Source organism: Urocitellus parryii, chromosome 15, assembly GCF_045843805.1.
Source record: "Urocitellus parryii isolate mUroPar1 chromosome 15, mUroPar1.hap1, whole genome shotgun sequence".
Taxonomy (NCBI): domain Eukaryota; kingdom Metazoa; phylum Chordata; class Mammalia; order Rodentia; family Sciuridae; genus Urocitellus; species Urocitellus parryii.
This window is the reverse complement of record NC_135545.1, coordinates 47,252,990-47,280,859: the sequence shown is the minus strand read 5'-3', so window position 1 is coordinate 47,280,859 and position 27,870 is coordinate 47,252,990. Positions and strand designations below refer to the sequence as shown.

Sequence of the window (27,870 nt, the reverse complement as noted above, 5' to 3'; positions counted from 1 at the left end):
GCTGAAATTCTAGCATTAAAGATTCAGATTAATACTTAGCCTAGTTAAAATGCAATTAATTGTGGCAAGAAGAATGGGCCATATGCTGAGCTCTCCAGCAGACGTCTGTGCTTGGGGCATGATGTGAGGGTGGACTGGGGCCTCTCCAGAAGGCAGGGAGCCAGTACTAGGGGGCCCAGAGGGGATACCCATGGAGAAAGGTGAAGGGCACTGAACCATCTCCTCATTTCTGCTTAGAGAGAACTGGCCCCCAACCATTAAAATGCTCTATTACTTTGGAACACTATCTTTTCCAGGCTGTCCTCATCCTCTTCTTCATCTGGGTAGATTTTGAGGTCAGGGTAGTGCCGCTCTTCCAGGTAGGATGTGACAGAGATCCCTCGGCTGAGTGACGTTCGCTTTGTGCTGGCGGAGGTTCCCTGGTCGGAAATGGTTATATCTTCGTCTTCTGCAAGGGGGAAAAAAAGATGCAAACACAGGGGGAGGAGCTGGGAGGGGCACAGGGGCCATGGGGGTCCAGGGAGTTGACAATGGGGAGAATTGCTGGATAGGCCACCATCACCCTGGACTGTGAAGCTTCTCTATGCATAGGGTTTCTATATTTTAACATTTGTTGAGATACCCAAATTATACACTTGCTCAGAAAATTTGGAAAATCCAGAAGAGTCAAAAGTTATAAAGTTTAGCCCTATAAAGATACTGGGAGAGACAAAGAAATGGTGACAGGAATCCTAGCTGAGTCTTATAATACCAGCACAGGAGGGCTGCAGCCTCTCGGATTTTGAATTCTTAATTTTTCAGAACTCTACTTGAGATCAAATGGTACATTCCAGTCCGTAGCCCGCTTTCTCCCCCTAACTTCTCATGTGCATTTCCCATGTCACTATTAAGCACACCTGCCATTTTGTCAGACCAGCACCCTCCTCTGTGCCTGGTTCACAGTGTCTCTGTGGGGCTAGGATTGTATAAAGGTGGGTCCCTTCACCTGGGGCAAGATATCGTCTTTGTTTAGAGCTGAGAGTTGAGCCTCAGGCTTCTTGTGAATGAGGCAGATGGCCCTCCCTGGAGGGGCCCGGGAAGCAGACAAGGACGGTCTACAGCAGAGTGCACAGTGAACGGATGCTGGGAGAAGCGCAGAGAGGGCCCCTTCCCGGAGTCACGACGCACTCCTCAGCCTTAACTCCAGACCACTTTCCCCTGGGCTAAATGGAAAACTGCACCTGTAACTGTGGTCTTCAGAGACCATGAAAACAACAAGGTCCTTCTCTGCCCTCATGACGTCCTTTGTACATGGCAGCCCCTTGTAGCCTTCTGCCTCAGGCCGTGGGACAGTCCCTTTAACTCTTTCCTTCTGTCCCCTTCCTGACTGTGAGCTGTCAAAGTCAGGGGCTGTTCACTCTGATTTTTCTCCTCTAGCATTTCAACTCAGTGTTTGCAGCATGGAGGGTGCCTGTTATGGGTGCCTTCAGAGTCATATGCTGAAGTCCTAACTCCTCAGCCCCAACTCCTCAGAATGTGGCTGTATTTGAAGATAAGGCCTTCAGACAGGCAATTAAGGCAGAACAAGGTCGTACGGGTGGGCCCTGGTCCACTGGTGTCAGCCAAAGAAGAGGACATTAGGACTCAAAAACCCACAGTGGGAGGACAGGAGGAAACTATTGAAACCCAAACTACTGATACCTTGACCCTGGACTTCTAGCCTCCAGGATCGTGAGAAAGTCAATTCCTGTTGGCTAAGCCACCCGGCTGGCATTACTTAGGGTAGCTCTAGCAAATGACCACAGTGCTCAAACAACATGACTGGCTGGGCCAGCCCTCTTCTCGGCCACATGAGCACTTACTAGCCTTGCTTTCCTGAGGGACCACGAGGCAGGCCAGAGGACAGCTCATTCCCTCAAACAGCACAAATTTGTTGGGTGCCATAGGGTAATGGCTGCCGCTTCATGCCATGGGTTTATATGGGTGCTTCTTTTTATTTTTGGCACCAGGGATTGAACCCAGAAGCACTTAACCACTGAGCCACATCCCCAGCCCTCTTTCATATTTTATTTAGAGCTAGGGTCTCACTGAGTTGCTTAGGGCCTCACTTTTGCTGAGGCTGGCTTTGAACTCAAGATCTTCCTGCCTCAGCCTCCTGCCACCACGCCTGGCTCATATAAGGGTTTCTTATCTAGAGGAGGTGGTATGAGGGTAAGAAGAAAATAACTACCCATGTGATGGCTGTTACATGAAAGATAGCAGGTTAGAACAGGCTGGGGACATTTCCAGGATGAGGACCAGAGAAGTAGGAAGGGCAGGGGCCACACATCATCAGCCACAGTCCTACAAGCCAGCGAGGGGATTTTCTGCTTGAGTACATGAGAGGACCAGAGCAGATGATGGGATGACTCAGGGGTGCTGGGCCAGAAAGGACAAAATTATTAAGAGAGCAGACCAGCTCTAGAGTTGGCTTTTAAGCACAGGGATGGGCTTGCTGTATGAAATTTCTTGTATGAATTTCCCTGCTACCTCTTTTAGGGAACGAATGTCTACCTTATGCAACGCATTACTTTGCATTACCAATAAATACCCCTAGGGGGCAGTGAAGTTGCTATCAGTTATGGACTCTGCGAGTCAAAAAGATGGGACTGGTTCTGCCACTTAAAACTTAGACTTTCTGTTCTTTAGTCTTCTTCTGTAGGTGTAAAGCCTTGAGTGGAATGTCTAGCAAATCTTCTTCTATCTCTATTAGCTCGCGTGTGTGTGTGTGTGTGTGTGTACTTAGCTGTTGATAGACTTTATTTATTTATTTATTTGCGGTGCTGAGAAATGAACCCAGTGCCTCACACAGGCGAGGCAAGTGTGCGACCACTGAGCCACAGCCTCAGCCTTTCTATTAGCTCTTTTTAAATCTCAATACCACACTGAACTCTAGTGAGAAAAGAATTTGCCCCAGTCTTTGTATCCATGACCTGGGGATAACAGGACCCATTTTGGAAGGGTCCTGTTACAGAAGGAACCTGGCATTGGGCAGGTACTCTGTAATTGGTTGGTAATTACGGAGAAATTCAGGGGTAATTCAGAAGGGTCAGGGCAGTGGCTGGGGCCAAGGGTTCGCCTGGTAAGTGCTCACCATTCTCCTGTGCCTTCATCTGCTCTTCCTTTGACTTCTTCACCTCCTTAAAGTATTCATACAGTTCTGGGGGCAGCTTCTCCCCAGGACTGCGGGGAGGCAGCAGCAGGGTGTTGTAGGAATCATAGCCCTTCAGTTGTCGCAAGATCTGCTCAAGGGGAGAACGGGAACTGCTGTTGGTCATACTGAAGTTTTCTTTTTGTTCTTTGATCTTGTGAAAACTCTGCTCCAACCTGAGGCTTGAAATTTGTAGAAATATTTCCTGGATTTCACGGGGGTGGGGAGTGCTTTTGAGAGATCTAAAAAGTAGGGCTGAACCCTGAACTTATGGGGGTTCAAGATCCTTATTTTGCTCCATGTCTGCCTGGACATTTCTCACCTGGCAAAGAATTTTCTTTTTGCTTTGAAAATAATGTATACTGTTTTACTTTTTTTTTTTTTTCCAATGACAAATGTACAGAAATCTAGTATCCACTTTGAGGGACACATTCATTAAAAAAAATGTCATCCACTGCTTAAGAATAAGACATGAGAAATATGTTAGGGGATTTTGTTTTACCAATACCATACAGTGGACTCACAAACTAAGATATCATTAGGCAATACAACCTTAGGAGACTGCTGTCCAAAATGACCTTATGTGGCGCATGGCGCATACTACACTAGAGTTCTCATAAATAGAGGATCCAGGGGAAATAAGGTAAAATGGTATTAAATGGTGTGTGTGTGTGTGTGTGTGTGTGTGTGTGTGTGTGTGTGAGAGAGAGAGAGAGAGAGAGAGAGAGAGAGAGAGAGAGAGAATGAATGAATATGTATTATGGCTGCCAGATAAAACGCATGATGCCCAGTTAAAGTTATGTTTCAGATAAACCACAAATACTTTCCTTTAGTGTAAATATATTCTATGTGATATTTGATTATTCTTATACTTTGAAAAAAACATTTGTTATTTATTTAAAATTAAAATTTAATTGGAGAGCCTGTTTTTTTCCTTACAAATCTTTGAGAAGGAAAAGACATATGTATATGTTTAAAACACAGTAAAATGAAGTTAAAAAACATGTACTTCCTCTCCTACCTGATTTATTGGTGTGTGAGTTTGTTTTGTTATGTAACCCTTCTCTAAGATCATCATTTTTACTTGTTTGAAAGCCCCTGATAATAAGTTCATTCTAAAATTTTTATAGAAGAACAAAGGACCGAGAAAAGTTTGAACACTGGTGAAGAAGAATAAAGGCAAGGCTTGCCCTGCCTGGCACCAGAACTTATTATAAAGCTACAGTAAAAGACAGAGTGGTACTATGTTGGGGATGAAAAGTGAGCAATGAGAATGAAGAAAGAGCTCAGTGTAGATCCATCCATATTAGAAATTTATATAGGACAGAGGTGGCATTTTTTTAGTGGGAAAGGGAAGGAACATACCAGACTGGTGGACATTGGGGTTCGAAGGTGGCCAACTTGCATTTGCTGGGTACTGTGGAAGGGCTAACCCAGCTCCAGAGCTCCTTGTGCAGTTAGTTAGATCTAAGTTCTCTACTGCAGTCTCCTCATTGCTCATCGTCCCTGTCTGTCCATTCTGGTTTCTATTCTCCCTGAATAGGTGTTGCTCCTGAGAGTGCATCTAATACATCTTCCAAAGGTAAATCTCAGAGTCTTAGATTGTGCTTTCCATGGAACCTGAAGCACCACAGAGGGTGCTGTGCCCACCTAAGCCGCTGAGGATCTCATAAATATCTAATGAAAAGATTCCCTTCTAGAGGGGCAGATTCTGTTTCTGAGAACACTCCTGGGGGCAGAATGCGCATTAGGCAGGGTGTAAACATTGGCAACAAGGCAGACAGAAGATTCAAAGGCTGAGTGGGGGAGGGTCTAGAGGAAACTAAGCCATCTCCAAATACTGACCCACTGATATCATGAGATAACAAATGCTTATTGTCTTAAGTTTCTGAGTTTTAGGCTAATGTAACATACAGCAAAAGATAACTAGTACAGTATCAGACTTCATGTGCAGTCACATCTTACCAGCAAATGATGTAGTAGCACGTTTAAGATACTCATGTGAAGAAAATGTGAGCTAAGGGTGCTGTTTACAATCAAACTGAGCTTCAACTGTGACCTCTAACAAAAGACCAGACATTAGTACTGCAGAAGTCCTGGAAGGAGAGTAGAAGGAGGGTAGGGCTGAAAAAGTACTCAAATAAGTAATTGTGAGCCATTCATGGGCTGTGTGTGTGAGTTACACGCATTGTAGCTATATGAGGGACAGGTCTGGCATTGCATGCTGATTGGGCTGCGTGACGTATGTACACCTTTCCTCTCGCTCTGCCTGTGATCCCATACAGCACCTGAGATGGGTGTGACTTGCCAAGATGTCAGTCAATCTGCTGACCATAAGACATCACTTAGCAAGACTCCACCTTTGAAACCTTATCCCCTGCCTTATTTGGTGAAGAACATTCCATCAAAGTTTCTTTGTGTGTGCCCTCCCTATAAAAATAAAGAGATTCTGGATGGATGCTCTCTTTTCCAGTTGACCCTTAAGGTGGCAGAGCCGTCCTACCCTCGACATGAAAACTACTTTTGTGTTGTGTGATTTTTTTTTTTTTTTTGCCGTTTTCTTAGTTTAATATTGCAGCCAGCTCCTTTGAACCCAGATCATCTTGTCAGTGCGGGCAGCTGGCGAGAAGTAATGGCTAAAATTTCCAAACTGGGAAAGTAAGAATCTACAGATTCAAGAAAATATACAAGTCCCAAACTAAATAAACCAAAAGAAATATATGCCAAGACACATTACAGTCCGATTTCTATAAATTAAGGCACAGAAAATTTCTTGAAGGCAATGAGAGACAACACTTTACACACACACACACACATACACACACACAAATGCATATGCATACACACATTTATCCATGGAGAGAGAAAACAATTCAAAGGACGTTGGATTTCTCATTAGACCAGGCCAGGAGGAACTGGCATATTTTTCAAGGACTGGCAGAACCGTTGTTGCAGAAATCTATATCCTGTGGGAAAAAAATCCTTCAAGAACAAGGGGAAAATCAAGACATTTTTAGATGAAGGAAAACTAAGAATTTTTTATTTTACCAGCATACTACATTAAAATAATAGCTAAAGGTGGGTCTCTAAATGGAAAGGATATGAAGAAAGAAGAAATCTTGAAATACCAGGAGAGAAAAAAGAAAGAACAATGGAAAGAGTACAAAGATGAATACATTTTCTTCTCCTTTGAATTTTTCTAATTTATGTTTGAGAGTTGAAACAAAAATGATAGTGCTGTCTGATATAAGGAAATATTTAAGATAGTCATATTAAAATGTAAGAAGGGTAAAGGGAGAGATAAAGGGAGAAAAAGTTTCTAGTATAATTTAGACTGATAAAATGTCAATACCAGTTGGTTATAAGCCACATATATTATATATATATATTATATATATAGTAATATGTACAACAACATATATATGTATACACACATATGTATGAATGTAGAACAACAACTAAAGAAGTTACATAAAGAGATACACCCAAAAACACTCCAGGTAAATAAAAATGAAATTTTACTGATAGGAAGGCAGGAAAAAGTAAACATAGAACAACAACAACAACAAAAAAAACCCAAATCAAAAGGGCAGTCTTAAGCTCTAAGATATCAATAATCACATTAAATGTAAATGGACTAAATAAACCAACTAAAGACAGAGATGGCAGAATATACTTTTAAAACATCTTCAAGCCTTCTACTTCTTTTGCTGTTGTTTTGCTCTTCTTTTTCTAGGATTTTGAGATGAAGTGTGAGATAATTTATTTGTTGGTTTTTTCTTTATTTAAGGAATGAACTCCAAGCAATGAATTTTCCTCTTAGAACTGCTTTCATTGTGTCCCATAGATTCTGATATGTTGTGTCTGTGTTTTCCTTTATCTCTAAGAATTTTTTAATTTCCTCCTTGATGTCTTCTATAACCCATTGATCATTCAGTAACCTATTGTTCATTCTCCAAGTGGTGCATGATTTTTCCTTCCTTCTTTTATCGTTGATTTCCAGTTTCATTCCATTATGATCAGATAGGATACATGGTATTATCTCTACTCCTTTATAATTTCTAAGAGTTGCCCTGTGACATAATATATGATCTACTTTTGAGAAGGATCCATGTGCTGCTGAGAAAAAAGTGTAACTGCTTGATGTTGGGTGGTATATTCTATATATGTCAATTAAGTCTAGGTTATTAATTGTGGCATTATATATATAATTATATATATAATTAAATGTGGCATTTATACACAATGGAGTATTACTCTGCATTAAAAAATGACAAAATTATGGAATTTGCAGGGAAATGGATGACATTAGAGTAGATTATGCTAAGTGAAGCTAGCCAATCCCTAAAAAACAAATGCCAAATGTCTTCTTTGATATAAGGAGAGCAACTAAGAACAGAGTAGGGAGGAAGAGCATGAGAAGAAGATTAACATTAAACAGGGAGAGAGGTGGGAGGGAAAGGGAGAGAGAAGGGTAATTGCATGGAAATGGAAGGAGACTCTCATTGTTATACAAAATTACAAACAAGAGGAAGTGAGGGGAAAGGGAAAAAAACAAGGGGGAGAAATGAATTACAGTAGATGGGGTAGAGAGAGAAGATGGGAGGGAGGGGAGGGGAGGGGGGATAATAGAGGATAGGAAAGGCAGCAGAATACAACAGACACTAGTATGGCAATATGTAAAACAGTGGAAGTGTAACTGATGTGATTCTGCAATCTGTATACGGGGTAAAAATGGGAGTACATAACCCACTTGAATCATATGTGTGAAATATGATATGTCAAGAACTATGTAATGTTTTGAACAACCAACAATAAAAATTTTAAAAAAGGAAAAAAAATAAAATAAAATTTAATATTGCAAAAAAAAATAAAACATCTTCAATACAGGTTGCCTACAAGTAACTCACTTCAAATATACTGACACAGGAAAGTTTTTGTATATAATTTTTTTACTGTTTGAATCTGAACAATTAATATGCATTAGTTTTTCAATTATTTTTAAAAAATGTATATTGGAATCACAAAGAAACAATGAATTCTGATCAGGCAAGGGAAACAGGTCAGGAAAGGCCACAGCAAAGTGATGACTAAATTGACAAGAAAGGCTTCAAGGGAATGAGAGGGGAAAGATCAGGAGGAAGTTATTCCACACAGAGAGAACACAGTACACGGCAGGGCCCAGCATGTGCCGGGAAATTGAGTTTGGTTGTGGCCTGTACTTACCTTTTCTTCAAAGAGATATTGCTGGTCAAATTCTAAGGAGTAAAACTCAATTGGAAAGCTGCAGGGATTCTTGACTATCACCTCAGCCTCATCTCCAGAGGTATAAGGCAGAAGTGGTCCCAGTTCCAGAACAGAAGGACTAAATTCCAGGCGTGGCTCCAGACCCTGCCCAGATGTCAGCAACGAGAGCTTCTGAGGGCTCTGACCAATATGGAACAATTGGGTTTGGCTGTAGAATTTCTGCAAAACAAAAACAAAACAAACATCTGATTTTTTAAAATCTGTTATATGTTATGTAAAACTGAAAAACTGCTAAGGGGACAAAACTTATCCTATTTAGAAATTTTCTTATAAAGTGGCATTTATATCACTGGGTATTTATATGTTGCGTATCTAGCCTGCCAGGCACAGCACTGAGAACTTCACCACTTGTAGCAGGCCCTCTGAGAGTTATCCTCATTTCCCTCAGAACTTCCTAGGTGCTCAGACTTGCACTTGCCACCATTTTCGCCTCTGGGCCCGAAGGCTCTCATTTTGTGGACCCTGCCTGGCATGGAAGTAACACCTGCTGGGAGCGTGCCACTAGCAGTGATTCTCAGAAGTCCCGTATAAGCATCCCAGGACCCTTGCTCCTAGGGAGGGATGATTCTCAAGTGTGTACTTTGTAGTTCACCCCAGAATTTGGTGGAATGGCAGAGCTATGGCACTCAGTCCGTCTGGTAGAATTACAATCAGATGCCAGGTGACAGTGATACATACCTACTCACATTTTCTCAAAATAGCACAGAAATCTACTTTCCATTCAATAGTTCCTAATCTTATTACATTATTAACAATTCAGATTCATAGGCCCATCCCTAAAGATCCTGGCTCCATGGCGGGTGAGCTGGGCTGAAGATTCTGCATTTAAAACAGATAACAGGACATTCTGATATATCTGGGCTCATGGGTTGGGTGTGGGGCTGTGAGTGGCTTCACAATGTGAAGAACACTTAACTATGTTAGCTTACCGGGCAGACATGAGATGGAAGGAATATGTATGTACTTATCTATAAATTGGGGGAAAAATCCAGTTGTTGGCTAAGGGGGTTTTCTATGTAGTTATGGACTTAGCACCTTATGCCCCAAACTTCCATATTTTAATTGCAGTTTTGGACAATCTTTCATTCACTTCCTAACATGGAGTATTCTGAATACATGGTATCATGCCACAGAGTTGCTAGTGTGGATACCAAATGATTTCTCTGTGCTTTTAGTAGTGATGAAGATGTAGATGTGGATTATGCTGGTTTCAAGGCAAACTGATTCCTTGACTACACCCAGCCAGGTCTCCCAATTGATAGAAATATTTGATTAACTTTGACCAATTCCAATTCAATATTTATGAAAATGCCTAAACAAATCTATTTTTTAAAAACATTTACTGACATATCCCTCATTTGGTAATGAGAAAAAAATCTCCCAAATCTTGAGTAAATCCATTTACAGTTTTAAGACTCCCTAGGAATAATAAGCATATTATTCATTATTTTCTAAAAAGGTTAGGAAGATTTTGATAATGGTAGGAATATGGGCCTCATTTTAGAGTGAAATATGAAGTCACATCCTTTTCTTCTTTCTCACTATACATTATTAAGCATTTCCTTAAAGCCACTACCAGGAAAATGGGAGTTCACTTAGGTGTTCACACTGATTTGTCTTTGAAAAGAATAGAATAGAGGAAAACATCTCTCAAATGCCTTAGGCTTTAAATAAGTCTTTCTGGTGTAACTTCTTGAGAATATTTCTGGTTTTAGGGTTTTATTATTTTTCTTTATTCTTGGTTAGGAGTAGTTTCATGCTGATGGTCTTTATAAAGCAAATGTTTGTGAGGCTCAGGGAGACTGTTCACCAGGAAGTTCTTCCTATCATGTCTACTGATGGTAAGACTTTATAGTTGTGGAGACTTTTACTGTTGCTTTAGTCAGCTTTTTTTTGTTGCTGTAACTATAAGACTTGACTGGAACAATTGTAGAGGAGGTAAAATTTATTCAGGATCTCACGGTTTCAGAGGTCTCAATCCACAGACAGCAGATTCCATTCCTTGGGGCTCAAGGTGAGGCTGAACATCATGGAGAAAGAGTGTGGCAGAGGGAAGCAGCTCACATGATGATCAGGAAGCAGAGAGAGAGAGAGAGAGAGACTGGCTCCACTCTCCAGATACAAAATATATACCCTAGAGCCATGCCCCCAATGAACCACTTCCTCTAGCCACACCCGACCCACAGCCAGCCACCACCCAGTTAATCCCATCAGGGATTGATCCTCTGATTAGGTTAAGTCTATGACCCAGCCATTTATCCTCCAAACCTTCTTGCACTGTCTCATATGTGAGCTTTTGGGGGAAACCTCATCTAAACTCTAACAACTGGATATACAGCAGTATGATGGCTATTTTATTCAATCTGTTAATCTTTGAATTGACCCTAAGAGGTGGCTGTTGCAGGTCAGTAATAACTTATTGGGAACCCCAGGGGCCAGATGCTTTCAAGTTCAGCTTTTAAAAAGTTAAATGCAGTGCATAGTGCACTGTGTCACCCAGTGCCCTCAGAAGAGTGCCAGGAAGGACTTCTGTAATCAAACAGTAACATTTCTGCAGTTGCAATGTTTGACTCTGAAAACTAAATGGGAAAAATCAAATAAAATCAAAATAGTCTTTTGTCAGATGAGTTTTTTTTTTCCAAAGTAAGTTTTGATATATAACTAATGAAACCACATCCCCACCTTGCTTTTTGGAGCTTACTGAATTTCAAAATTGTAATGAGTTTTTTTTTTTTAAACCACTGAGCTACATTCCCAGCTCTTTTTATTTTTTGCTTTAAGATACGGTCTCATTTAATTGTTAAGAACCTCATTAAGTTGCTGAGGCTGACCTCAAACTTACAATTCTCCTGCCTCAGCCTCCCGAGTCACTGGGATTATGTGCCACAGTGTCCAGCAGCAATAAAGAATTTTTGGATATATATGATAATACTATTTTTTATTTTGTCTATACACAAACTGAGGCTTAGTAAGGCTCAGTGATTGGCTCAAAGATTCACAGCCTATAAGGGCAGAAATCCACTAGCCAGGCCTGCTGATAAAAGTTGATGTGTTGGTTAGATCTGCCAATTCCAGAAGCAGTGTGGAGATTCCTTAGGAAACTTGGAATGGAACCACCATTTGACCCAGCTATCTCACTCCTTGGCTTAAACCCAAAGGACTTAAAAACAGCATACTACAGGGACACAGCCATATCAATATTTATAGCAGCACCATTCACAATAGCTAAGTTGTGGAACCAACACAGATGCCCTTCAGTAGATAATAGAGAAACTTTGGTATATATACACCATGGAACATTACTCAGGATTAAAAGAGAATAAAATCATGGCATTTTTAGGTAAATGGATGGAGTTGGAGAATACAATGCTAAGTGAAGTTAGCCAATCCCAAAAAACCAAAGGCTGAACATTTTCTTTGAAATGAGGATGCCAACTCATAATGGCGATGCAGGGGGAGCATGGGAGGAATTGAGGCACTTTAGATAGGGCAAAGGGGAGAGAGAAAGAGGGGGGGAAAGCGGGTAGAAATGATGGTGGAATGAGTTAGACATCATTACCCTAAGTACATGTAAGAAGACACGAATGGTGTGAAAATACTTCGTGTACAGTGACTTGGAAAATTGTGTTCTATATGTGTAATAAGAAATGAATTTCATTCTGCCATTGTGTATATCAAATTATAATAAATAGATAATAGTAATAAAAAAAAATCTGCCAATTCCAGAACACCAGGCCATTCAGCTCCTATGTGAACCAGGAATACCTGAAATGCCCTATTCAGAAAGTGAGGTCAAAGTTTCCCTTAAGACTAAAGCAAGCACAGACTCTGAGCAAAGCTCAAAGAGATCCAGAAAATCTCAGTGAAGGCACATTTCTTTCAAACTCACCTCTTCTTTTGGTATGAATTTCACCTGCACATTGGACCTCTCACCAGGTTCCAAGACTCCAGAGGTGGGTTGTATTTCAAAGGTCCGAGACTTTGGCTTTAATTCAGCACGCAGTTTCCTTCTTAAATACTTTGGAATGTGTTTATCCAGCTGGTTTATAAATGTTAGACAATTAGATAATCTTCCATGGAAAATGAACTCATTCTATTATCCACTCACTCACCCTACAGTTCCCGAGTACCTCCCAGGTGTCAGAGAATGTGTAGATTCTAGAAGGGCAAAGATGAATAGAATATTTGACCTGACGGTCTGATAGAGCCTTCAATACAGGGCTTAGGGCCCAGACACTGGCTACCATAAAAGGTCTTTGAGCAGGAGACTGAAATGATCAATAGAAGGGCTGAGAATTACAAATCTGGCTACAGTGGAGATGGAGAAAAGGGGACCAATGGTCACAACTCATTTACCTTGCTTACAGGACACTGGCTCTGGACAAACCATTCACAAGGGACTTGGAGATGATTGGAAAGCTGAATAGTTTCTATTATGCACTGTCCACACTGAACTGTGGCAAACTCCACTTTTCCACAAGACAGTGTCATAGCTGGGATGGTCACGTTGGCTTTGAGACAGATGTGAACTGTTGGCCCTCCAACCACCTGGAGTAGGCAAAAGGTTGCTGTTTACCATGTGGCATGGGGGTGGGGAGAGAATCCCAGCTTTGCTACCATAACTGGATCATCCCAGGGATGAGAAGAGCAGGAAGTGCGGAGGGTCAGGTGGGCCCGTCTTACCTTGATGGGCAGAAGGACCTCTTTGTTTCCCACAGGAAGATTAGCCCCTTGTGGGTCAAATCTCACTTCAAATGTTTCCGTCTCACAATAAGGCAGATTTTTAATGCGATCTAGCTGAGTACTGAAGCCTGGACCAACACAAAGAGAATTTCTTTGGGGGAAAGGAAAACAACACACAGGCACTGCTCTAGAGACCCCCTCTGGGGCAGAAGGACCGCTCCAACTATCACAAAGTGACCCAGCCAGTCCATCTGCTGATCCCAGCAGAAGCACAGATGCTGCTCCAGAAGGAGAGGGCAGATAGGTGGGGTCCTTGTTGGAAATGACAAAGTGCAACAGGAAAGGGTCTCCCCGGCCTGGTTACCTGTGTCATGAAGGACACGCTTATCGGCATGGAAGGACACTGGTAAATGACTGGTGTTGGTAATCTTGATGATGTGGGTTCGGACTTCACCAATGACAATGTAGCCAAAGTCCAGGATGTACTCGGGCAGGTGGACTCTGAAACAGTTAACACGCTGTCCTTACCAGACACTTTCAAAGTAAGAGAGTGTGAGGGTCTCTCCTGCCTCCTGTGCACAATTTTGTTTTCCGGAGTGGAGAACAACTGAAGGCCACTAGAACGGAGACTAGAAACAGCATAGTTCCCCTAAAGCCTGCACTGTTTAGCCATCATCTCAGAAGGTGTGCAGCATGGCTCCTCCAGGGGGCCTGAGATGGGGCCTGTCTATTAGACACAGCTGGAGTCTTCTGACTTGAGGCGGCGGGACCCTGCTAGATTGGCTGGGTGCAAAAGGACTGCAGATAACACGAGGCAAGTGGGTTTTATTCCCAGATGATCAGCCATTATTTCAGGGGACACTGCATGCTTTCTCTGCCACACTTTCCATCAAATGAACACAGAAGGGCACTCACTTGGATAGTCTGCGGCAACTCCAGTGGATGAAGCTGGTGTTATCTGCTGCATCAGGGCTAACTGTTTTCTGATGTTCTAAGGCATAGTTTTGGACTATCAGTCGCTCTACTTCCATCTGGAGATGAGCACTTAACTGGAGCAAGAGAGAAGAGCAATTCAGAAAGTTCTTCTAGAACATGCATACATTCTCTCTCTCTCTGTCTCTCTCTCTCTCTCTCTCTCTCTTTCTCTCTCTCTCTCTTTGGTGGTGCTGGGGCCTGATGCCAGCACTCTGCCACTGAGCTACATCTTCAGCCCTGGAACATGCATTCTTAATGGGAAACAAAATAGAGATTAAAAGTGGTTCTTGTGGGAGTTGGAAGATCTTAGCTATTACAATGGGTTATGGTCCCCCAAAGGGCTATAGTGCACAGATATGCAGTAAACCTAGGGTATTCAAATTTTCATGCAGCTGGTTGGGGAAAATTACAAACTGGTTCGTCTATATCCTGGACTACTACTCAGGCATCAAGAGGAATGAACTATCAATGCACACAACTCAGATGAATCTCCAGAGCCGGTCTCACAAGATTACACACTATGTATTCCACCCATATGACATTCTTGAAACAATAACAGTATAGCAATGGAGAACAGACTGTAAGGCCAGGGGTGAGGGATGTGGGGAGAGGAGAGTGGGTGTGGCCATAGAGGTAGGGCATGTAATGGGCAAGCATGAATTATAAACATGAGGCTTAGATCTACCTGTTGAAAAAATAAAGGCAGAGACTTCCTCCCTGCCAGCTCTGTAGGGCATTACAAAGTTGTGATTTTAAGTTCTTTCTGTCTCTTTGAAATGTCTATAAATTTCTAAAGAAGCTAAGTAACCATTTTGCCAGACCCTGAAATATCTTTCTCTGTGACTTTCTTGAACACCAGGGAGCCACATCTTTGAGTTGCCATCATCAGGAAGACGGAGGCCTTACTTCCCAGCTTCTGTAGGAGGATGGGAGCCTAGCTTTGGTGGGGCCAAGATAACAGAAGTCAGCATCTCTTTTGGGTAAAGCCAACACAGATGGTTACCGCAATCACTATGTGAGTTTAGGGTAAACCACGTGGAATGTACAAGGACACCTATGTGATGGGTTGAATCTGATGGGTTATATAAAAGGGGTTTCCACCGTTTCCTCTCTGTGTGATCTCTCAGCAGATTGCCTGCGATACAAATTGCATTCTGGCTTTCCTCATTGAACAGTAAAATTGTTTTGTCTTTGTGGAGAGACTTTCTAAGTTGGAAGACTTTCTCCAAGAAACACAAGGAATCCTTGTGGTGAAGGAATAATTCTGAACTTTAATTGTCACAGTGGTTAAATAAATCTATGCAGATGATATAATGGCATACAATCACACACACACACACACACACACACACACAAACACAAACACGTGAAACTGGTGAAGTCTGAATAAGCTCTGTGACCTGTACCAATGTCAATTTCCTGGTTTAGATATTTTATGTTAGTTATGTGAGTTTGTTTCCAATTTTTTTTGGCAACTCTGTGTAATCTATAATTATATTTTTAAAAGCTAAAAAAAATCAAACTATTCAAAGAGGATTTCATTTTACATATAATAAAAATATTTCATTGGGGGAACATTAGGAAAAAATGTCTAAGAGTGGTTTTTGTGGGGGTGACAGTGATAAAGGTTGATAACTGCTGTCTGAGAAGAGCCCAGCGGGAAGGGTGACCCACAACGAGACCACAGAGATGGAGGGTGGAGAGCAGCAATGACAGAGGGCAGCGTTCCCAGTTGTCTGGATTCTAGAACAGCAAGGTCCACTCTGTGCTGCTCAAGAGCCAGGAGTAGCCCAGCCCTGCCCCACTCGGGAGGACTAGCGCAGCTCTACAGATGCCAACAGATTTACAGAAAGCCCACCTGGGAGAGACTGCCAGAGACAGAGTCCTGGGCTTTGGTAGGGAGCAGCGGGGATGGTGATAAGCAGGTGGAGAGACACTGCTGCTGCCCCTTGGGATCAGCCAAGAGTCTGGCAGGGGAGGGCGGAAGCTAAGAGCCCTATCGTGGCAGCTGGGTAGGCTGGATTCAAGTCCTAGCTCTGAGCTTCCCTTGGGACTGGGACTTCACTTCTGCGAACTGTAGGTAGCTGTCAAGTTAGATGATGATGGTAGCCTACCCCCCACCTTTGCTGGGAGAGGACTGAATGAGATACTAATGCAGGTTAACAGCGTGGCACAGGCTCACCTCCCTGGGCTCATCCCACCTTCCCTCCCCACCCGCTTTGCCTTGGCTCTATCTTTCTTCTCTCTGTTCTCTGAGATGCCATGTCCTTCTGGCCACTGGACCAGTGGACATTCGCACTCTCCTTTCTGCCCACGTCCTGTGCAGGGGGAAGCCAGCCTCACCTCAGCAGATTCGTCCTCGGGTATTTCCTCAGTTATGATCTCAAAGTGATCCAGAGTTTCATATTTGTTGAATTCTTTTTCCAGGTTTTTTCTAGCCTGGTTCAAGAAGATTTCATACTTTTCATTGCCTGTGGAGGTTGGAAGGGGAAGAGAATCAGGATGCTGAGAAAAACATGACTTATGCCCCCAACACAGACTCTTGGCTCAGGGTGAAGTCGTAAGGGAAGTGAACTTCCTGATACTGCACCTGCCAGGTTTTCCCCTACGTCAGAGGGTGAGGTAATTTGTGAGTGAGTTGAACTTGTACTTGACTTCCCTGAGTTTAATGAGACTGGACGAGAGTGAGCTACTAGCTGGTTCTCAACAACTTAGAGGGACTTTGCCAGTTCTGGCACTGAAACCCCTACACTCTGGAGCCCCTGCAGGGCTGGAAGACAGAGACAGCTGGTCACTGAAGTCTATTTTCATGTTGATTAAATCTTCAGTTCAGAAGAAGAATATATTTAGGTCAGGTTGCTGTAACTAAATCTAAATAAGTCTTAATTTCCTGAATAAGGGAGGGTAGGCAACTGGTGGGGAGATTTCAGGCTCCCAAATTCACTATTAAGCCAGTGCAAATTCAAATGCTCTGAGAGGCAAAGGCAGCAGAGTAATTAAGGTGCTTACTGTAAGACAACAGGAGATGCTGAGACTGGGGAACTGTAGCACGACTAATCATATTAAGATTTAAACTATTTTAAAGCCCTTACTGGTCAAACCATGTCTGCTGCCCTAGTGAATACGGCTGGGTGCCCAGACTTCAACCATGTGGCAAAGGCTTTCTTTCCTGACAATTACAGTTTGTCCTCTGCATTTGAAGGCTCTGCATCTGCAGATTCAAAAAACCATGGTTCAAAAATATTTGAAAAAAAAATTGCATCTGTTCTGAACATATACAGAAAGCCCTTTCTTCTTGTCATTACCCCTTAGACAACACAGTTGAATAGCCACTTACATGGCAAGTGCACTATATTAGGAATTTAAAGAAATCTAGAGATAATTTAAAGCATATGGGAAGATGTGCATGGGTTATATGTAATTACTATGCCTTTAAAAATTTATTTATTCTAATTTGTTATATATGACAGCAGAATGCATTTCAATTCATATTATACATATAGAGCACAATTTTTTCATGTCTCTGGTTGTACACAAAGTAGAGTCACACCATTCATGTCTTCCATACATGTACGTAGGGTAATGATGTCCGTCCTATTCCACTGTCTTTCCTACCCTCATGCCTCCTCTGTTCCCCTCCCTCCTCTTTGCCCTATTTAGAGTGATTACTATGCCTTTTTATGTAAGGCATCATGGATTTTGGCATCCAAAGGAGTCCTGGAGTCAATGCCCCTTGGATACAGAGGGATAACCATATGTATGATGCTGTAGCTATGTTCCTCTAGCTGGAACTCTAGATATTAGAGTGGAATGTGGTCTTAGCTTTATTAACATTTATGTTGATTTTTTCAGAGAGCAGACATTTAGAATTCAATGGATGATCACAAACAGGTGCACTAGAGACTTTAGGGCCTGGGGTAGGAGGAAGGCTGGGGAATGAGGACTTAGCCTGAAGATGTACGGGGAAAGTGGATTCTCACAGCTCATGGCAGTGAGAGGCTTCTCTTGTCCCTTGGTCCTGTATCTGGTGTCAGGAAGATGAAAGAACTGTTCAGCTGACAGAGTGAAATGTCAGTCTTCTTACAGAAGGATAGCTCTGGGGGCCACATATGACCAGAAAAGCCCGGGCTAGGCACGTGGGCAAACAACTAATAATGTCTAATTTAGTCTTCAAACCATATATTGCCAAAATAAGGCCATGGCTGCTGTCTTCCTGTGCTCTTTATGTTTTGAGGTTTCTATACCTGGAGGTACATCAGCCACCCCCTTCAATCCAGAGGACATCTGTGCACATGCTACTGGGAAAGGAAATTCAGGGAGAGGTCAGGGCTGGAAGGAACACACACCAGACTGCCAGGCCTTTGCAGGTGAAATTTCCTGGTCCTTCAATTTCCTGGTAATTCAATGATAGCAAGATTGTCCAGGGGTCTTAGTTTGGATCTGCCATAGGCTATATCTTGTCTCATTAAACTTAGTCACCAAGTCAAATTCAACTTTCATGCCCCTGCCTCCCTTGGCAATTGATACAGAACTAGAGGGGATTGCCATGCAAATAAAGCGAGCAGTCACCAACCTTCCAGGAAGCAGAGCTGATAGGTACCTTTTGTCTCCACTGTGGGGGAAATACCGGAATGGGCAGTAGTACCTCGAATATTCCTGGGGAGATCCAGGCAGATCCGGGGAAAGAAGCCTTCTCCATTCAGAGTAATGTTTTCTGGGACCAGGTGAGCGATCTGTATCTGGAAGCTCCTTTCAAAGATCTCAGGTATGCCAGGTAAGTAGTAAACCTTCAACACCTGTTCCTTACATGAACTGATAAAACCCTGTGTAGTAGAAAGAGCAGAGGGAACACTCAAACATACAAGCAGACTTCTGTTTCTGGAGGTGTGAGGTACTGGAGAGTCCGAGAGGCCGACTGTGCCAGTTATTCTGTGCTCACATACCTCCCCTGAGATCTGTTCCTGGAATGCCCTAAGGAATCGACAAGAAAGCAAAAGCAAAACAGACAACACACATGAAGAGATGTGTTATGGAGAGGAAACACAAAGAATGAATAAAAGCATCAAAGAAAAAAAAATTCTCACCCTCCTCATTCATTAAGGAAATTCCAGCAAAAATCAGAATTAAAAAAATTTTAAACTAGACTGGTAAAATTTACCAAGTCTTGATGAGAATATGCATCAAAGAAAACTTACTTTATATACCTGTGGTGGGGAGATCAATGGGGATAAGTATGGAGAAAACCACTCTAAAACCATCTTATAAAATTGGACACACACACAGGCCATGACCCAGCAATTCCACCCCCGAGAAAATTCCCTAGGGAAACTCTTCCACCTCTGGACCAGGAGACACAGGGCGAAAATTCATGGTAGGATCATTTTTTATAGAAAATTGTTGGGGAAAAAAATGTGCTTCTCCCCTCTCACATTTTATGGAACATTGTGTTTGTGTGTGTGTGTGTGTGTTGCATATGTATGCATATGTATATGTAAAGGAACACAATATGTAGGCAAGTTGCAAAGTGGGCCATGTTTTGTGTCTCCAAGATTCATCTTTGTATCCCCATTCTCTCTTCTTCTCACCCATCCTTGGGCAATGCACAGAATTCTGTTGTTTCCCACGAAGAAATTCTTCCTGAGCTCAGTGACCTGGGGTGAGGAGGTATCTCAGCTTTATGTCAAGCACTTTGCAATGAATTTTTCCAAAATAACCAGTTCTGTCATGGAATTCTGGTGGGGAGACCTCCCTCCCCCCATTTTTCTATGTCGTATATACTGTTGAGCTCTGTAAATGTTTGTTTTCATTAGAAGAATTTGACTTCACAACAGGAAAGCTGGTATATAGAAGAGGAAAAGAATACTGAGAAAAAAAACCCATTTAGACTCATAAAAAAAGAAGACCCAGTTCAAAAGCAGGAGATTGCAGACAAGGGTTAACACAGCGGCCCTGGACTGCTGTTCTTAGGAAGGCCTGCTAGCAAGGTGGACCCTGGGTTGGCATCTGGCATCTGAGATTTTGGGAGTGTCTTTACAGTCCCCTGATAAGACTCACTGTGGTTCACAACATGAACCATATTGTTTGCTGAAACTGCAAACAATATGGTTCACGTTGAATAGCTGCATCTGGAATTCGGTATGCGCCAGGCGTCATGCCTACTGTGATCACCTCCAGTGAGGATCCAGGGCACCGAGTTCCTAATGAGCTTCCCTGGCTGCCCTCACAATGTCACAACTCATGGGGGGACTTCAGAGTGCCCTGTGGGAGCCCCTGGGAGGGGACCCTTGGTAGCTGGTGCCTGGTTTCCTCTGGACTTTGCCCCATGTGCCTTTCCCTTTGCTGATCTTACTTTGTGTCCTTTTGCTGTAATAAATCATAGCTGTGAATACAACTTATTGCTGAGTCCCACGAATCCTCCTGGAGAAAAGGGGACATATGACATTAGGATAAGCTCTGCTGATCTTTCAAAAAATAAATAACCATGTTAGTTTACAAACCATTTCAGAATTTCTCATTTCTTCTTACTGTATCCAAACTGGTCAAGCACAGTATGAAAGAGTAATTTATGGGCCATTTATCACTTATTAACAAAGATGCAAAAAACAGCAAATAAAATATTAGTTAACTGAATCCAGATTTCATACACACACAAAATTCTAAAATGCAGATTGATAGCAAATAATACACAGTGTTTTTCATATTTTCTTTCCTTCTTACTTTAGACTATATCTAAGAATAAAGTGAATATTGATACATCTAGAACAGCTGTATTCGTTTTAACTGCTGTATGTTATTCCAGTACAAAGTTTTAATACATTTTTAAAACTAGTTCCCACCTGGTAGACATTTAGTGTGTTTCTGGTCTTTTGATATTGCCATTAAAATAACATTGTGCAAATGTAGGAAAATGCATCTATGATAATTAGAAATGAAATAAAATTTCTGATTCAAAGAGTAATTTTAAGAGATATTGCCAAATTGTTCTCCACGGAGTTGTATAAATTGATACTAATAGCAGCAGTATAAATGTGAATGCTTAAAAAGAAAACCAGAGGAGAAAAGGCAAGGAAAATGTAGCAATTGAAATAAAAAGATAGAATAAAAAGAAATCATTACAGAAACTTTTCTAATAGAGAAAAATAATAACCAATTACTTCAAGTCTACTGATGATAAGGCTTCACCGAATCTCCCTATCAAAACCTCAGACATTCTGGTAAGTTTAAAAAATAAAATTCAACCATAAATGTTTCAAGAATGATAAACCTAAAACAAAATCAAATAGATGTAAGGCAGAGGGAAGCTGGAATCAGGAACCTGAGATCAAAATGGAGTTCAGAGCAAAAGGCATTAAGAGAGAACAAAAAGAGAATTTAAAATAGGAAACTATGCAGTCCACAACAAACACCCAATAGTCATAAAGTCCTTGGTGTCAACATAGAGAATGCATAAAGCACAGTTTTTACATATTGTAGAAAACAATAGATAGAGTAATGCATGGGGCTTTCTATGCCACTCCTAAGAAAAACTAAAAAGAAAAAAGATATAGAAGATTTGAATGCTATAATTATTTGGGCAATTTAATAGACTTTCATAATAATCTGGAGCCTTGGAAACATTATTTTCAAGCATTGGCAAGCACTGAAAATCATTTTAGCCAGTAAATCACATGAATAAATTCACTCAGTAGAAACTGAGACAGCCATATTATCTGGCCATGATACAAATACCTCAATATGAATGTTAATGAGAGTTTCAATGACAAAAGCAAAAATCTTAGTCATTTGAAAATAAAAATATATTTTAAAATTATACTTGTAAATAAAACTGTAATTTTAGAGAACTCAGAAAATGATGAAAATCATGATATTCACTTGTATGAAATATACAAAATTGACTTCTACTTTTTAATCTGTCATTTTCTTAATATTTATGGGGTAAGGCTGAAGGTATACTCAGGCAAATAAGTAGCCTTACATTTTACACTATTAGAAAGAAAAGTGGCCATTCATCTTAGAAGTTAGAGAGACTGGTGCGGTGGCACACACCCTGTAATCCCAGCGGCTCAGGAGGCTGAGGCAGGAAGATCATAAGTTCAAAGTCAGCCTCAGAAACTTAGCGAGGCCCTAAGCAACTAGTGAGACCCTGTCTCTAAATAAAATATAAAAAAGGGTGGGGGATGTGGCTCAGTGGTTAAGCGCTCTGGGTTCAATCCCCAGTACAAAAAGAGAAGTTAGAGAAACCAAATGTAAGAATAAATTCAAAAGAATAGGTAAGATAAATTGGAAAAAGAAGAAAATAGGGTTGATCTAACAGATCCTAAGATTTATTTTAAAGAAATAATTATTGAAATAATATAATATTAATACAGGGACAGACAAACAGATCCATGAAGACTAGGGAGACTAGCAATAACCTAAGTAATTTAGGGGAAGGACAAGATGACAGTTCTCATTATCTGTGGACAGTAAGCTTGTTAATTTATCACTTATGCTGTTTTAATATTTTATAATTTTTATAGCAATGTTATGCATTTTCATAATGTGAAACATTCAAAGTTCCTTACCACTGGAAGATCAACATAATATAGACAAGGAATCACAGCCCCATTTGCTTTTATACTAGAACCTACATGGCTCATTACCGTCTACAGGTGTTTTCACATCTGCTAGTGAGAAACTGCCTTTATTTGGTGTAGTAAGTGGAGAGAAATCCCCTGGCAGTTATTGGGGGAGTGTGAAGACTTTCATGGAAATAAAGTTGATTTTATTATCATGAAGACGAAGTTCCATAGGTTGTAGCTGTCTGGTTCACAGCTTCCTCTGAATGCCTGGAAACTGGCTAGGATTGGACTCCATAAATACTCATTTAATAAACAGATGACCTGGATTTATTTATCTTTCTTCATTCTGAGAGTTCTTTAGTTTTAATTTTACAAAAAGAAGTCACCCCCCATCCCCCTCCCAATCCTGGCAGGGAATGCTAACCTGTATCTGGGGTGTGGCCCAGGGGGCTGGAATGTGGGTCCCTCCCACCATTTGCTCACCGAGGGAGGCACAATCAGTGGTATCCCAGGACGAAAGTTTTCTGAAGAAGTCTGGTGGCCAGCCAGGACCTTGAACTCGAAGCCAACTTTCCCAGTGTTCTTCAGTGTGATTTCACGCTCCGTGACATAGTTGAACAGCTTGAGAGGAGGAGAAGGAAGAGTGGCCCTCCGTCCCCATCCACTGGGTACTGCCCTCACCCTGAGGAAGGGGAATCAGCAAAACTTGCCTCAGATCCCGTCTCTACTCTGCCTGAGATAGACACTGCTCAACCCATAATACAGTGCCTCTTGGAGTAGGAGGACTGCGACCCTCTGGATACCTGGCTTACTTCTTCTCATTATTAGCTTGGTTCAGCTCTGAAAGTGGGCCTGAGCATCCAATCTCTGTGCCTCTGTTTCTTTATCACAGGAACTAAAATTAGCAAATCTTGAAGTAAGCTTTCTATACAAAGAAGATTTGCCTTCTGGATTCTGTCTCATAAGAAAAATGTAAGATTTGCACTCAGAATATTCTGGAATAAATTTTTCCATTTATTTAGGGAACCATGGCTATAATGGATCAGCCAGTTCTTCACCAGTTGATATAGTAGGCCTAATAACTGCAACTGAAGTCACTTTGGGGGTCCCTAGGACAAGCTAGGACAAGGTCCACCTGCTTCAAAGAATACATTTGGAGATGAGCAGAAACCAATTGCCCAGAGGGCCCCAAAGATAAAGAAGGAAAGGGAATTCTATTTGGTCAACATAATGGAGTAAGTCTGAGTGCCAGATGATCTGATTTCAGACACAATGTTTAATCTATAAACACACAATTCAGTAGTTACACATGCAGAAGCTAATGAGGGTCCAATCATTAAAATTTGGTTGAAGATATATGGTCTTTGAGTGTGTAACACAGAATCTAATTGGGGAAAGAACAGAATTAATTAATAATTATCCCAAAACAAAAATTAGAAAGTACATTATATTCTAGCAAAGACTATACCTAAGTGCCAAGGGAATATCAAGTAAGAGAAGGTAACTGGGATGGAGCTGAGCTGGGTCTTGCAGGATGCATGATTTGAGGTTGGCAGAGTGGAGGATGGGGGTACAATATGTGGGAAGATGTGGAGGTCAGAAGGGCTGGCGTGCACTGGGGGCGTTGGGGAAACCAGCTTGGCCACAATTATATGAGTGGACTACAAAGGGGAATATGGACAGGGAAACTCCTGTGTAAGGAGCACATTAGTAGAGGGGCTCACTATATCCTCCCCAGGAACAGGACCCCAGCCCTGACTGACTGGGGCACACAGAAAGAAGCCCACGATGACTGAGGTTCTACTCTGATCCATGCACCACATTGACCAGACTCCACCTATGTAACCACAGTCTCCTGGTGAGACAGGCACTTGCTAGCCCACTCCCATCTTATAGATCAGGAATACTGAGGCCTGGAGAGGTTGAGTGGAGGGCCTATGGTAACAGAGTCAGGAGGAGGCAACAACAGGATATAAAACCATGCTCTTTTCTCAAATACTGCTTTTCCAATACTGCTGAGATTAACTGGTCAGAGACTGATGGGATAAAAGGGAAATTTGGGGGAAATTTATCTGGCAAGATGTTTAGGTGGGATAGAAGTTTAGTGATAGAAGCCAAGAATATTCCAGTAACAGTAACCCCTTGCTTGCAGTGACTATACAGACCAGCAGGGTTGGCATCACCCGGGAACTTGCTAGTCATGCAAATATCAGGCCACCTCCAGACCTCCTGAATCGGAACCTGATGGATGTGTATGCAGAAGGCAGCGAGGGAGGAGCAGCTGTGGTCACTTAGGCTTGGCTTGATGAGGTCTTGTAGAGTGATTACAGTGGCAGGGGGACAGGAAAAGGGACTCAGAGCAGGACCCTGGTGAATGAAGTAGCAAACACTGGACAAATGAAAGGATATGGGGTGTGGAGGTGATTGTAAGCCTTAGAGATTGTAAACCGAGGGGTGTGAGAAAATGGTAGTAAACAGGTTGGAACAGACTTGTGGATTCCAACAGGCGTCGAGCATACTGAGTTTCAGGAGACTGTGAGAAATGTAAGTGAAAATGTCAGGCATACAGTTGGGAGCAAGAGAATGATCGGGGTCAGAGAAACAGATTAGGGACCCAGGACAGGGGTGATGGTGAAGCTACGATGATCAGGAGTTTGGGAGAGATTCAAGGACAAGAACTATGGTTCATGTTTGAGGAAAACCCAGAAATCTCCACCTTGGGCATCGTAGTACCTGTAATCCATAGTTAATATCCTTGGTGTCAAAGGAATAGTTGACCAGGGAAGCCTCTCCCTTCAGTATTATTTCATAGGTGGGCCCTCCTTCCACTTCACACAGAGCTTTGGCTTGGGCAACGATGTCAGCATGTCCAAAGAAGGTGAAAGATACCTGGTGGTGACTGTGTGGCTGCAGAACTCCATAGAGGGGCAGAATGTCAAACACCTGCAGAGAAAGTCACACTACCTGAGAATAGTGATCAGGGTGATGAGCCTGAATGGAAGTTAAAGTCCTGCCAAAGGGACAGATAAATCCTCAACTTTTCACTTGTTTGACTCTTTGGGAGGTGACTAAGGCAGCATCCTGAACCCATATGATAGTCATGGTGGGAACAGTGCTGCTGGTGAGATCCAGGAGGTAGCAAAGCCAAGTCCTTGTCCTGGAGCAAGATCGGATGGGCTGGAGTGTGGGTGCATCCACGTGAAGCCCACCAAGCTGGCAGGCCTGAGGTGTGGTGAGCCAGGGTGCACTGATCTGTCCCAACCTGGGCCCACTGCAAATGCCCATTCCACACAATGCATGGCCCCAAGCCCCAGAGCATCCATGATCTACTGACATGAGTGTGGGAAAATGGAAGTCAGGCAGACCCAAATGGAGATTAGCATAAATTTGAACCAATAGTGTTGGTACTTTTCCAAGCCCTGATTAGCATAAATTTGGTTCAATCGTGGTTGATCCAAGTGCTATATAAACGTCTAGACTAGCACACTGAAGTGGTAACTCCTATTGTGTCCCCTCTCCACTATTAGAGTGGGAATTAATCTCACTCTTTTGCTCTTATTCTTCCTGGCCTGTGGATTTCATTCTTTGAATTTGCAAGGCAAGGACCCAGAATGAAGAAATTGGTGGTGAATGCTGGGTTTGCTGTGACTGGAGGGAATGGCCCACCATTAAGAACTGCAACATGCCACTCTCCAGCTTTGCCAAATGCAATCCTCAGATCTAACATCAGTAGGCATTCCCTTCCTTGACTAGCTGTGCTAAAATGGGCTTTCTCTGCTACAAAGACTTGCAGCTTACACAGACTCCACCTGCCAGCAGAAGCAGAGAAACTAGTTTTATCCCAAAGTCCGTTTTCAGTAGGACTTACTTCTTCTATCCCAATGGTAAGCATCTCTTCCTGTTCAAAGATCCATGGGGATTCTTGAAACTCCACCTGACTCTGACTTCTTTCTGTTTCAGTAGAGTTATTTTTTATTCCCTATAAATTAAAGATATGGGAAAATCTATAAGCAATCATAATGGAGCATAGATATGCACCTCCCCATCACTGACATAGAAAGGAAGCATGTGGTATATAATTATAAAAATAGTATGCTTTCCCCAGGGAGATAATTGGACAATGTCCAAAATGTGCATAATGTACATAACACTGATGTTTACTTCAGTGTTACTTATAATCACAACATTCTGGAAGCAAACCAGCTGCCCATCAATAAAAGTTCATCTTAAATAAAGTGTATGTGGTCTCTCTTTCTATGGAGAGGGTACAATGTATATTTACAGACCAAGAATGATGGAGTGGAAAATCAGTTCCATTCATATTAAATTACATAGGCCTCTGGGTCTGAAGGTGTGAGTGGGTGTAAATGAACAAGAAACCACTTCTATTCAACATAGTTCTTAAAACACTGGCATTTTGAGATTTGCATATGCAAACAGATATCTGGGAGTTTGTTTGCTAAAAATTTCAGTAGTATTTTTCCATAAATGATGGAATTTTGAGAATTTTAATTTTTTTGTATTTTTAAATTTCCTATGACAAACATCTTTGAAAATAGAAAAAATATTTAAAATACAAGTGTTCTATATACTCACACTGAAAATTTTGAAAAATACAGAAAACTCCAAGGGGAAAAAAAAATCAATCAATAGGTTATACTATAAGTACAGGTATATGTGTGTTTATATTCTGTATGTATCTGTATCTCTCTTTCTCTCTCTCTATATATTTATATTTATATTCTGATTTTTTTAGTTGAAATTATGAGTGTCACCTTTCTGTGTGACTGAATATTCTTCACAAGGATCATTTAAAATATTAAAAAATAGCTATTCCAGGCCTCTTATTTTTTAAATGAATTTAATGACTATTTTTTTTATTTCTATAAAGAATACCATTGGAATTTTAATAGGAATTGCTTCAAATATGTATAGCACTATTGGTAGTATGACCATTTTGACAATATGAATTCTGCTATGAAATTTTTAGACAAGGAACTATACAATTTAAATTCTAATATACTTGCCAAGCTGCATGTTGTAGAGGATGTGCCAGTTCAAATTCCTATTGGCCAAGTATGAAAATGCCTGCCCCTGGCCACTCTTCACCATGAATGCTACAAGCACTATTTTAATAGATTGTATATCATCCTGGACACACAGTCTTTTGTTTTT

General features: G+C 41.7%; 1 protein-coding gene across 1 annotated transcript in view; it reads right to left on the bottom strand.

The window, feature by feature from the left end:
- Hydin (HYDIN axonemal central pair apparatus protein) overlaps positions 1 to 27,870 on the bottom strand; it is a 319,191-nt gene that overhangs the window by 101,570 nt on the left and 189,751 nt on the right. The window contains exons 25-37 of the mRNA XM_026399248.2: positions 26,564 to 26,674; positions 25,429 to 25,638; positions 23,179 to 23,316; positions 18,780 to 18,957; positions 16,478 to 16,605; positions 14,075 to 14,208; positions 13,524 to 13,660; positions 13,160 to 13,287; positions 12,833 to 13,024; positions 12,366 to 12,515; positions 8,396 to 8,635; positions 3,113 to 3,260; positions 275 to 448 (exon numbers count right to left, since the gene is read on the bottom strand). Coding sequence (XP_026255033.2) covers positions 275 to 448; positions 3,113 to 3,260; positions 8,396 to 8,635; positions 12,366 to 12,515; positions 12,833 to 13,024; positions 13,160 to 13,287; positions 13,524 to 13,660; positions 14,075 to 14,208; positions 16,478 to 16,605; positions 18,780 to 18,957; positions 23,179 to 23,316; positions 25,429 to 25,638; positions 26,564 to 26,674 — 2,068 coding nt within the window. The remainder of the gene's footprint in view (positions 1 to 274; positions 449 to 3,112; positions 3,261 to 8,395; positions 8,636 to 12,365; positions 12,516 to 12,832; positions 13,025 to 13,159; positions 13,288 to 13,523; positions 13,661 to 14,074; positions 14,209 to 16,477; positions 16,606 to 18,779; positions 18,958 to 23,178; positions 23,317 to 25,428; positions 25,639 to 26,563; positions 26,675 to 27,870) is intronic.